Source organism: Monodelphis domestica, chromosome 8, assembly GCF_027887165.1.
Source record: "Monodelphis domestica isolate mMonDom1 chromosome 8, mMonDom1.pri, whole genome shotgun sequence".
NCBI lineage: Eukaryota > Metazoa > Chordata > Mammalia > Didelphimorphia > Didelphidae > Monodelphis > Monodelphis domestica.
The window spans coordinates 230229670-230241808 of record NC_077234.1 but is presented as its reverse complement, the minus strand read 5'-3'; the positions used below and the strand labels follow the sequence as shown (position 1 = coordinate 230241808).

The 12139-nt window shown below is 35.5% G+C and overlaps 1 protein-coding gene and 1 pseudogene across 5 annotated transcripts in view; one reads left to right on the top strand and one right to left on the bottom strand.

Annotated features, from left to right (window-relative positions):
* ARHGAP6 (Rho GTPase activating protein 6) overlaps positions 1-12139 on the top strand; it is a 675128-nt gene that overhangs the window by 594719 nt on the left and 68270 nt on the right. For all 5 annotated transcript variants that reach the window (XM_016424787.2, XM_056808175.1, XM_056808176.1 and 2 more), the window contains exon 3: positions 4389-4460. In XM_016424787.2, coding sequence (XP_016280273.2) covers positions 4389-4460 — 72 coding nt within the window. The remainder of the gene's footprint in view (positions 1-4388; positions 4461-12139) is intronic.
* LOC130456061 (U6 spliceosomal RNA) lies at positions 883-999 on the bottom strand (annotated as a pseudogene).

Genomic DNA, 12139 nt, shown 5'->3' with positions numbered 1-12139 from the left:
CAGAACCAAAATGTGCCAGGAGATAAAAGACACTCAAATCTAGAGGTTTAGTTAATGAAAAGCATCTCATCTTATGACACAGTTAGCTGATCTTGAACTCTAGGTCTTCTCTGCCAGTTTAGGCAGAAACAGAATACAGTAGCATTATTGGTTGCCATATTCCATCTTCTACAGAAAACCTTCCCCAACCCTTCTTTTTTTTCTTCTGGGTTATACATGTGTTATCCTGCAAAACCTATTTCCATATTATTCATTTTTGTCAGTGGATAGTCTTATAGAACCGCAAACCCCATATATGAAATGCTTCACAAATTTCAGTTTATATTCAAATAGGAAAAGACAGTAAGAAAGGGACAGCTGGCAGAGTGGCAGAGGAGAAAAGGAAAGTACACATACAGAAACTAGGTAGTAGGAATGGAGGTGGTGTGGACCACCGTGATAGTGGAATAGGCCAGAGTAGGCTGAAAATACAAATTATCAGAGTGGCTGAGTCACTTCATATTATGGCAGCTCCAGAAAACGAATCCAGCAAGTCCTTCAGTCAACCTCCAAGTGGAATCACCCCCAGGGTGCTGGACATTCAATCTGAAGGTAGGGCAAATAGTAATTATGTTTAGAATATATACAAATTTAATACAAGTTAATTTCAGGAGGAGTAGCTACAGGTGTGTACAACTCTTCATAACCCACTTTTGATTTTTTATTTGAAAAATTTTATTTAATTAATTTATTTAGAATATTTTCCCATAATTACATGATTCATGTTCTTTCCCTCCTCCCCGCCCCCCCCCCCCGAGCCAATACGCAATTCCACTGGGTTTTACATGTCATTGATCAAGAACTATTTCCATATCATTGATTTTTGCACTAGCATGATCACTTAAGAGTCTGTATCCCCAGTCATATCCCCATCGACCCATGTGCCATCCTCATACAGTGGTCATGCTAATCTTCTCGGTATCATTTTAATTTTAGTGTATGTGCTGCCCAAGTGAGCAGCCCAACCCTTCTCTATTCCAACTTTTCAGTTTTTCTTATCTATGGTTTGTTTTGCATATATGTTTCCTTGTTGTCTCCCTTGTTAGAATATAAGCTCCGTAAGGGCAGAGATAGTCTTTTATATTCAGAAGTTTAGCACAGTGCCTAGTACATAGTAGGGGCTTGATAAATAGGGATTAATTCATTGGTTAAATTGTACTGAATACATATTTAGTAATCAAAGTTTGTGTGACTCCCTAAATGTCTCATTTAGCACAGGGGAATGATATAAACAAAAGGAGAATTGCATAAGCAGGTCCTAGAGCCTAGTGCTTCTTCAGGGCATAGAGGTGGTTCTGGGTTCTCCCAGGCTACATGAACATTAGACAAACAGCCCCAGATTCTCTTAAACTAGAAAGACTTGGAGTACAGACCCAGCCTAGCTAAGTGGTAAGAGAACTGGCCACTAGTTGGCTATTTTGAAGGCATCTAAGTAGTTCAGTGGATGTAGGGTGCTGAGTCTGGAGTCAGAAACACCTGATTTCAAATCCAGCATCAGAAATTAATCCAGCTGTATGACCCTGGGCAAGTTACTTCACCTCGATCTGCCTCAGGTTCCTCAACTGTAAAAACATGAACAATAATAGCAACTACTTCACAATTTTGCTATGAGGGTTGAATGAAATAATATTTACAAAAAGTTCTTAGCACAGTAACTGGCACTTAGGTGCTGTATAAAATGCTTATTCCCCTCCCTTGTTATCTTTTTAAAAATTAGTAGAAAAGCAAGTTAAAAAAAACTAGGCTCACACAGCTATGGACAGCCTTAAAGGTCACTGGAAACTAGATTTAAGAGTTGAAAAGAACTTCAAAGGCCATCTATACCTGGAGATTGTAACTTGGAGTCCACAGATATTCCACATTCCCACCACAAAATTCCATGGATAGATTTCAGGAGATTTGAAAGGAGAGGAAATTGCATCTTTATTTTTGCTGAAATCTAGTTGAAATTTGACAATTTACTCAACCACTTAAAAACATTCTGAGAAGAGATTCATTAGCTTCACTAGACAACCAAAGAGGTCCATACATAAAAAAGGTTAAAACCCCCTCTGATCTAGTCCAACCTCCCCATTTTTCTGATAAAGTAAATGATTTGGCCAGAGTTACACAGGCATTAATTATCAGAAGCAAGATATGAACCTAGGTTCTTCAAGTCAGTGCTTTTTCCACAATGCCATACTCTAATTTTCTCATTTCACATATAAAGAAATTGAGGCCAAGAGAATTCAGGTGAATTTTTCATTGTTGAATAGCTAGTTAAGATGATTAGATCCCAATACAAAGAGTTAATTTTGGAGATACATTTTTGCCTTTTTTTATTTTTTGAAGTCATGGGATAGGGAAAATCTCAGATTGTAAAGCATTAAATGACATCAAGTTAACCCCGGGGAACAGATATAGGCATTGCAATAACACAATATTAAGCTAGAGGCTAGATGACCTTTCGGTGACAACATTTGAGGAGTTTACCTCTGCAAACAAAGTTAGAGGCTGGACTAGATGGCTTATGAGGGATGCTCCAGCTTTGAAATTTTATAATCCTTCACTGAAACCCATAATCAGATCCTTTAAATGATATTTAGGTGTGGCTTATATAAAAGGAGAATTAAGTCAGCTGGGAGAAATTTGATGGGAATTAAGATGTATCAAATCCAAGAGGATTATTATTAGATGCATTTTTTCTTATTATACCAATGAATTTTTCTACCATATTTGTATTTTTATGTGGATTTGAAGAATTGTTTAATTCAGATCTTACATATTACCATAAGTATCAAAAATTTTTGCTAAGTATTAAGCAACTAATAGAACTTGATTATAGAAGTTTATTTTAAAAGGGTGGAGGTGTATTTCCTGTTGATGTGGAGTTTAAAATTTGAATTAGTTGTTGCAGAAATAGGCAGAGAAGAACAACAAATATGAAATTAATAGAATTATTCTCAACTTTAAGTACCAAGTCACTTGGTTGATTAGAGTGAATTTTAAATCTATCCATGGATTAGTCTAATCCATTCAGAACTTCTTATTTACTTAGATCTCTGATTAGTTTTGCTTGATTTGGGAGTATTTTGTTTCATTTCATTCATTCATTCTGTATAATCAGACATTAAATAGCAAAGGGACTTTTTTTAAGTTGTATCTCAGTATCATTTTTAAAAGTAATTTTATTGACTTTTTTGTTTTCATATAACCTAGATTATCTAATGTATTCCCTTGTCCCTCTATCTCCTTTAAACTATCCCTTATAATGAAGAATAAAATGTAGAGGGAAAAACAATGAAGCTATCCCACATATCAAAAATGTCTGATATTCCAAATAAGGTTCTTCATTCATAGTCTTCTAACTCTGCAAAAAAGAACAAAGATGTGTCTTTTTGCATCTCCTTTCTACATCCAAGACTGAACATTATGATTTCACAACATCCAGTTTCTATTGTTTTGTGTTATTCTGCCCATTTATATTATTGTAGTCATTATGTATATATTGTTTTCCTCTTTCTACTTTACTTTTTTCCATGGGTTCTTGACTCCTTTAATTGCTTTGTGTTCATCATATTCATGATTTTTGTCACACAATAATATTACATTATATTCATATACAAAAATTAGAAAAGAAAGTGGGACCAAAGATAGAGCCTTGGGAGATACTCATTCTTTAGAAGCCAAATTCATTTCTTCATTTACTCAATTCAATGGACAGATGATTCATCACGCCTACAAAAGTTCTCCTATAAATATTTTAATGTATATATGACCTTTCTTTTTGGCAATAAATGTTTTGATGTAAATGCCTAGCAGTGAAATATCTACGTCAAATAATGAGTATGTAATTCTTTTCATAACTCCAAATCCCTTTTCAGAATCATTGAGCAATTCACAGTTCCTCTAGTAATACATTAGTGTGCCTGTCTTTCCTTGACCTCTTTTACATTGACTATTTTTATTTATTGTTATTCTTTCCAATTTGCTGAATGTTATATAAAATTTGAGGGTTGTTTTAATTTCTATTTTTCTTACTATTACTGATTTGGAGTATCCTTTCTGAATAATAAAAATAACTAAAAATAATTTATTGAAAATGAATTAATTTTAAAGAGAAATAGTCATTTTCCCTGAATACAATAAAGTTAAAAGGTATGATCATCTCATCTAAATTGTTTGCATATATACTTTTAAAAAATCATCAGTGTCCTAAGGGATTCATATTTGGATTTTGATCAAGCAGACAAATTAATAGAATGATGTTTTTAATAGGGTGAATTCATTTTTAAAAGAAATTATTTATAACTTGTAAAGGTAAATATTTGCTCTCATGCTAAAATTTCTCATCTTTCTAATATTTACAGATGGACAGAAAAGAAAGAAGTCTTTGAGAAAGAAACTGGATTCACTAGGAAAGGAGAAAAACAAAGACCGAGGTAAAGTACTCAGTGAACTAAAGTATTCTGAGCAATTGCATTAAATTTGGTGGAATTTTTGTATCTCATGAATTCTATACATGGCTCAGATACATTAAAATAAAATGCTCTATTCAGATCTTCATTGGTTAACTACTTGGGGTCAACTGGGTTAATAATAGTTTGCATTATTATTTTGAGAACTGAAAAAACTTGTTATAAGTTTTATTTTATGTTCACAACAATTATGATGATTAGATGCTATTATCATCCCCATTTTTCAGATAAGGAAACTGAAGCAGACAGAGATTAGGTGGCTTGCATAAAGTCACACAACTAATGAACATCTGAGTTCAGATTTGAACCTAGGACTCCACTATGCTTATTATCAAAGTAACTATATACTGACCTCATGAGCTAAACTGGTTAGAATATGATGCTAACGATGCCAAAGATTAGCCTCATTTCCCATACAGGTCAGTTTACTGAATTGAGACTAAATGTGTTGAATAACCACAGGCATATTCATGATGTGTGTGTGTGTGTGTGTGTGTGTGTGTGTGTGTGTGTGTGTGAGGGAGAAGTGGGGAGAGAGGGAAGAGAGGGGGGGGAGAGAGAGAAACAGAGAGACAGAGAGAAACAGAGAGAGAGACAGAGAGACAGAGAGATAGAGACAGAGAGACACAGAGAGAGAGACAGACAGAGAAAGACAGAGACAGAGAGAGAGAGATAGAGAGAGAGACAGAGAGAGACAGAGGGAGAGGGAGAGACAGAAAAAATGAGAGACAGAGACAGAGACAGAGAGAGACAGAGAGATACAGAAAAAATGAGAGACAGAGACAGACAGACAGAGAGTGAGCACACAGGGAAAGGGGGAATGGGTTGTGGAGCTAAAAGGAACCTTAAAAATCATCTAGTCCAACTTCACATACTGAGTACTCATACATTACTTTTTCATTTTCATATCAGGACACTACATATGTCTCTATTTATATGATGTGTGATCATCCATCAATGTGTAGCTCTGTTTAAATGTTCCTATCCAAGTTTATTCTGTGGCTTCTGACAGTCCAAAAAACTAAGCCATCCTAAGGGGCAAAAAGAGAAAAAGAAAAGATAGTGATTAAAGAATATTTTTAAGTCACAGAAAAGAATGGAAAGACATTAAAAGTGAGACAAAGACAAGCAGGACAACCATGTAACTTAAGGTTTTTAATTTTCTTCTGTGTGTTTTTTCAAAAGCAAGCTACAACAGACTCAAGGCTTCATATACAGTCTTTTTCTCTAGCTTTTATTCAGACATAATGATGTTAATTGGTATTTGAGAGGTTTAGAATAATAAAATCTATATAGGTTTACTTTTAAATCTCCCTTTGATTGATACAGGCATATGGAAATTAGGTCAAAGCAGACCATATCAATATGTTTCACTTTGCTCTGGCTAATTACACACGAATCAAAAAGACTAAATGTTTCTCTATTGAATCCAAAATAGTTAGAAAGAAGATAAATACACATGTATACATATGTGTATATATTTCTCCCGATGTATACATATATACACACATATGTAGATATAGATATATTATGCATATGTATTCAGAATGGGCATTAACCAAATAAATTTTTTTAAACCCAGAGAGACATATCTGTCCAGTAAGTGACTTTATTTCCCTGTCAGTAAAACTTAGCAGTTGACTGTAGGAGTAATGCCATTGATTTTGTTTCTGTATTGCATATTTCACACTGCTCCTATAATTAAGACCTGGATCCAAGTCTCAGCTTTGCAACTCACCATGTAAAAACCAGACCAAGTGACCTTGCCATTTTAAGCCTTCATTCATATCTTCATCAGCAAAGTGAGAAGGATAGTACTTGAACTTCCTTCCTACCTCATAGTTTTTGTGAGGAAAGTACTTTAAGGACTCAAGACAATAGAAAAATACTGGGCTTAGAGTTGGGATGACTTAACGTGTCTGGATACTCTTTCAGATACTTGCTAGCTCTAAGATTCCAGGCAAATCATATCACGTCTAAGCATCTTGGTTTCCTCATGTATAAAACACAGACAATATAGCACCTAACTGACAGGACTATTGTAAGAACTACAAGAAATTTTAAAATGATTTGTAAATCTTAAAGAATTAAATTATTGTGTGCTATTGCTATTATTAAAGAAATGTGAGTTGGATAAGGGTGGGGGGGGAAGGTATCTCTATAAACAAAGGGCACAAATGATTAAGGGCTTTCTAAACCATCCAGTCTTAGAGAGCCCTAATATAACGTACTCTACTCTAAACAGTAATCAGTGGTAGTGTCTCCACATTCTTATACTTGAAGGTAGAGCTCCAAATGTATATATCTTACTTTGTTTTGTATTAAGTTCTTTTTTGTTTTGTTTTTAATTAATATTTTATTTTTCCCAATTATGTGTAAAAACAAACAACATTTAAAAAATGTGTTGAGTTCTAAATCCTCTTTCTGCCTCCCCACCCTCCCTGACAGTAAGCAATATGATAGAGATTTTACATGTGAAATCACGTAAAACATTTCCCATGTTAGTCATTTTGTGAAAGATGTCTTGAACAAACATAAAGGAAAGAAAAAAGTGAAATATGCTATGTTGGAGTCTGCATCCATATCCATCAGTTCTTTCTCTGGAGGCAGATGGTATTTTTCATCACGAGTCTGGTAGTCTTGAATCACTGTATTGCTGAGAATAGGCAGGTCATTCACGGTTGTTCAACATACAAAATTGCTATTACTATGTATAATGTTCTCATTCTGTTCACATCTCTTTGCATCCACTCATATAAGTCTTCCCAGGTTTTTCCAAAACCATTCTGCAAATTCTCAAGGCCAAATAGAATTTTTATATCTTTTATATACTTATCCTCACAATTTATATACTTATCCTCACAATTTATATACTTATCCTCACAATATTCTTACAATCCTCACTTTTTCTCCAATGAGCTTTCAATTTAGCCTTACAAAATAATGTTTTAAAAACCTTTAAAATACCATTCAATGCTGTTTCAAAGGTACATGTTGTCAGTAGGATTTTAGAAGATGGTGAACCTTTCTGTTTGATGTCAAAAGATGATGAATTTAAGGCATCCATGGAATTAAAAAAAAAAGCAACTCTAGCAAAACACAACTCACATTTCCACGGTACAACAGTTTGCATAATACTTCCCTTCCAAAAAGCGTGTGCAGCTAGTTTTACAAGTATTATTTCCCCCTATTTTATAGATGGGGAAACTGAGGCTCAGATAGGTTTAAGTGGTTTGTATAAAGTGAGAATTCTTAGTCTGTAGTGTTCCAGTAATTTAGATAGATAGATAGATAGATAGATAGATAGATAGATAGATAGATAGATAGATAGATAGATAGACAGACAGACAGACAGACAGACAGGCAGGCAGGCAGGCAGGCAGGCAGGCAGGCAGGCAGGCAGGCAGGCAGGCAGGCAGGCAGGCAGGCAGGCAGGCAGGCAGGCAGGCAGGCAGGCAGGCAGGCAGGCAGGCAGGCAGGCAGGCAGGCAGGCAGGCAGGCGGATGGATGGATGGATGGATGGATGGATGGATGGATGGATAGATAGATAGATAGATAGATAGATAGATAGATAGATAGATAGATAGATAGATAGATAGATAGATGGATGGATGGATAGGTAGATAGATGGATAGGTAGATAGATAGATAGATAGATAGATAGATAGATAGATAGATAGATAGATAGATAGATGGATAGATGGATGCATTTCAACATAATTGGATTCCTTTGGAATATTATGTATCTTATTTTATGCATTTGAAATTATTCTGAGAAGGGGTGCATAGGCTTCCCCAGACTGCCAGTCCAGTAAGTAATAGAGCCAGTACTAAAATCCAAGGCTTTCCCCAACTGCAAGTCTAGCACTCACTTCCCTCTACTAGAAGTTTATATTTATGGTAACTATATGGAAACTTTGAGAGGCATTGCCTAAGTGCTCTGGGATAGGAACAGCATGCTATTTTGGCATGGAACCAAGAGTTTCATATTGTTTCCTTTTGCTTGAATATTAGCATTTGGGTTCCTAACAGCTGCACATGTAAAAATGATAATCGTTTCAGTTTAAGAGCCAGAGAATAAAAAAACAGGAAATTCTGAATGACCCTTCTCACTGGATCATCTAAAAATAAAGTTGAACAGCTTTTCAGAATGGAATTACTCTCCCACTGGAGAGGGTGTGGTTCACAAATGCTCCATATATTAATTGGTCCGATAAAATGAATCATGTTCTGTGTTTTGTTATAAATGTCATTTTTTAATGGCAGGATAATAGTAATATCACTTTCTTCCTTCCCATCTAAACATTTAACCTCTATTATAGCTTATGTTTTTATAAGCACCAATTCCAAGTTGATATTTATAAAGAAAACATATCATATAAAGACTTAAGGACTTAGTTTCAAGTTCTAAGTTTCCCTTGTTGAGATGCTCAGTAATCCAGTCTGGGGATCCTTTTTTATTTCTAGAAACTGCTTTCATGATTTAAATTGAACAGCTTTTTCTCTAGTCTTTCCCCAAAAGTAATCTTACTTCCATCCCTGATTCTCCCAAGGGCTTTAAAATCTAACTTGCTCTTCTAGCTGGAAATTTAAACTGAATTAGGTTTTTTATAATGGTTCAGTATGTGAATTAGATTATTTCATAGTTATCTCAAAGACTATTATGTAGTTTATATTTATTATCTACATAAAATCAGTTGTTATTGTTGTTATTGTTTTAAAATGGGAATCATTTAAATTTTGGCAACTTTTTTTCTGCTTAAATCATATTACATCATTCTTTTTACAGTTTAAGGGCATGGCTATATAAGAGTTGTGAAGCAATGGAACATTGCAATAGTAATAAATTGACACTTTTTATAGTTCTTTGACATTAAATGTCAACAGAAAATGAAATAATCAACAGACATAAAATCCCCAAAGGATAAAAATTGAGATGTTGAAACACAATTATAGTGCTGGGCAAGAAAAAACAAAGACAGTCTATAGGCATATAAGAAAAGACAACAGTCTCCTCAATCTACCAGTATATTCCACCCAGGCAGGTGTAACATGTATATGTACATGGAGCAGGGACTCATTTTATCAATATGATTGCAATGGTACAAAAAGGTCCATGTTATCTTTTTCACTTGCCTGTTGATAAAATTATTGTTTCCACTGGCCTGATGAGCTAGCTACTATTTTATAACAATAACAATAACAATAACTAGCATTTCTATAATGTTTTAATCATTAAATTAAATTAAAATTTAATGTTTACAAAGTGCTTTGTCTATGCTGTCTCATTTGATCTTCACAACAACCCCAGAAAAGAGGTGCTATTTATCATCATTTTATGAATGGGGAAACTGAGGCCAAGAAAAGTCAAGTGACTTTCCTAGGGTCACGTAACTACTAAGTGTCTGATGAAGAAGTTGAACCAGCTAATTTCTGTAAGTGTTGCCCTTTGATTCTCTTCAGTATCATCTTTGACTAAGGAGAGAGTTAGGAGTAGGCTAGAAACAGAGAGGTTTTATCAATAAGTAAACATTTGTTAAGCATATGCTATGTATCGGGCACTGTACTAAGCCCTGGGGATATAATAAAAGCAAAAGACAGTCTGGTGCTAGGCTTGGAGCTAGAAAAACATGGATTTAGATCCTGCAAATAGACACATACTAGCTGAAATGACCCTGGGCAAGTCACTTAACCTTCCCTATACTTCAGTTTCCTCACCTATAAAGTGGAGATAATAATAGTTGCATCTAATTCACAGAGTTGTTGTGAGGATCAAGTAAGTAAGATAATACTTAAGACACTTAAAAGATGATATAATTGCTATCTTCAAATATGTTTCTTTTAAATAACACCTGGTAGATTTGGGTTCCTAGTCTGTTCTGCTATCCTCTTCTTTACTTTTAGAGGTTTTCACATAATTGTTTTCTTCTGAGTTTATCTTCAGCTTCCCTGTCACTATCATTTTTCTAGTCTATTCCTTTTTTATATTTTCTTTCTCTCCACTTACATATAGAAACAATTTTTAATATTCATTTTTAAAAATTATAAGTTCCAAATTCTCCTCTTCTTGCTTTCCTTCATCCTTCCCTCCCCAGCTTATTCCTTGATTTTAAATTTTATGTAAGAATTGGGCTCTGCTCACTTGAGGAAGTGGGGGGGACAAAGTACCACTGTCTCAACCTTTAGGTTCTTTTACTCTGCTATTTTTATAGTTAGTTTCCCTCCCTCTCTCTCCCTCTCCCCCTCCCCCTCCCTCTCCCCCCTCTCTCTTTCTCTCTCCTTCTCTCCCTTTCTTCTTTTCTCTCTCCCTCTCTCTCTTCCTCCCTCCCTTTCTCCTTCTCTTTCTCTGTCCTCCCTCTCTCTCCCTACCTCCCTTTCTCCTCCTTCTCTCTCCCTCCCTCTTTTCCTTCCTCCCTCTTCCCCATCACCCTTTATACTTCTTTATCTTTTCTTTCTTTTTTTAGATTTCATTTATTTATGTTAATAAAAACCCTTACCTTTAGCCTTAGAATCAGTACTATTTATTAGTTCCAAGGCAGAAGAATGGTAAGGGCTAGGCAATGGGGGTTAAGGGACTTGCCCAGGGTCACACAGCTGGGAAGTGTCTGAGATCAGGTTGGAACCCACGACCTCCCATCTCTAGGCCTGGCTCTCAATCCACTGAGCCACTCAACTGCCCCACCTTTTCACTTTTTCTTTACATACAAATAAGAATTTATGAATGCATCTTAGAGAATCCTCATTTCAGTCCTAATATCTTAGATGCTAAGAAAAATAGTAGTAGCAACATTTTCATGTGCTTTGCAAGGAATCTAAAGGACAATCTGTTAAAGGGCTAATGATGAATCAGTGTAAGAAGCAAAAGGGACTATAGCAAAAGGCATCATCTAACGCAGAACTGCACACGGAAGAGTGGGGAAGGAAATCCTTTGGAGAAAGCAGAGTTACTGTCAATATTTAAGCCAGTTGTGTGGAAAATAAGTACAAACTTTTGATGGAAATCAGAACCAAAGCCTCAACCATTTTGTCTTTGTAAGCTCTGCCGGTCATTAATTATTCACATTTATAAATAACGACATTATAAACTTCCAGATACTAAAAATGACAGTAGAGATCTCTGATTATTTTAGCAAATGTTCTGATGTTTGCCATACTTCATCTAAGGCTTTCTTTGTGACACTGGGTTATTATTGTCTACTCTGGGTGATTCGCTGGGTGCGGATTTCTGCTTATCACACATTTAAAACCAGTATTACCATGGACCACTGGGCATTCTTTTCTCCTCATGTTGCACATTTATCACTGCACTGTTTGCCACTCTGATCCTCATATGGTTCATTATTTATGGCTTCTTAATTCATTTTTCTCTAGTTGCTCGTCCTACTGTCTGCACGTTTCCTGTCTCGTTCCTGATTTGCTGGCAGAGGGTTGTTTTTTTGCTTTCCCCAGACAGGGCAGGACAGATCCATTCAGTACATCCTTGGGGTGTGCCTGATGTACTCCTCCAAGATCTTCCTTTTTTATTCACTTCCAGTTTTAGTGGCAATAGAAAGGACCTTTCATCAGATCCATAAACTCTGTAGTTAAAAGTAAATGTTTAAAAGTGTCCCTTCAAAGTGATGCTAGGGTACGTTTGGACTCCTG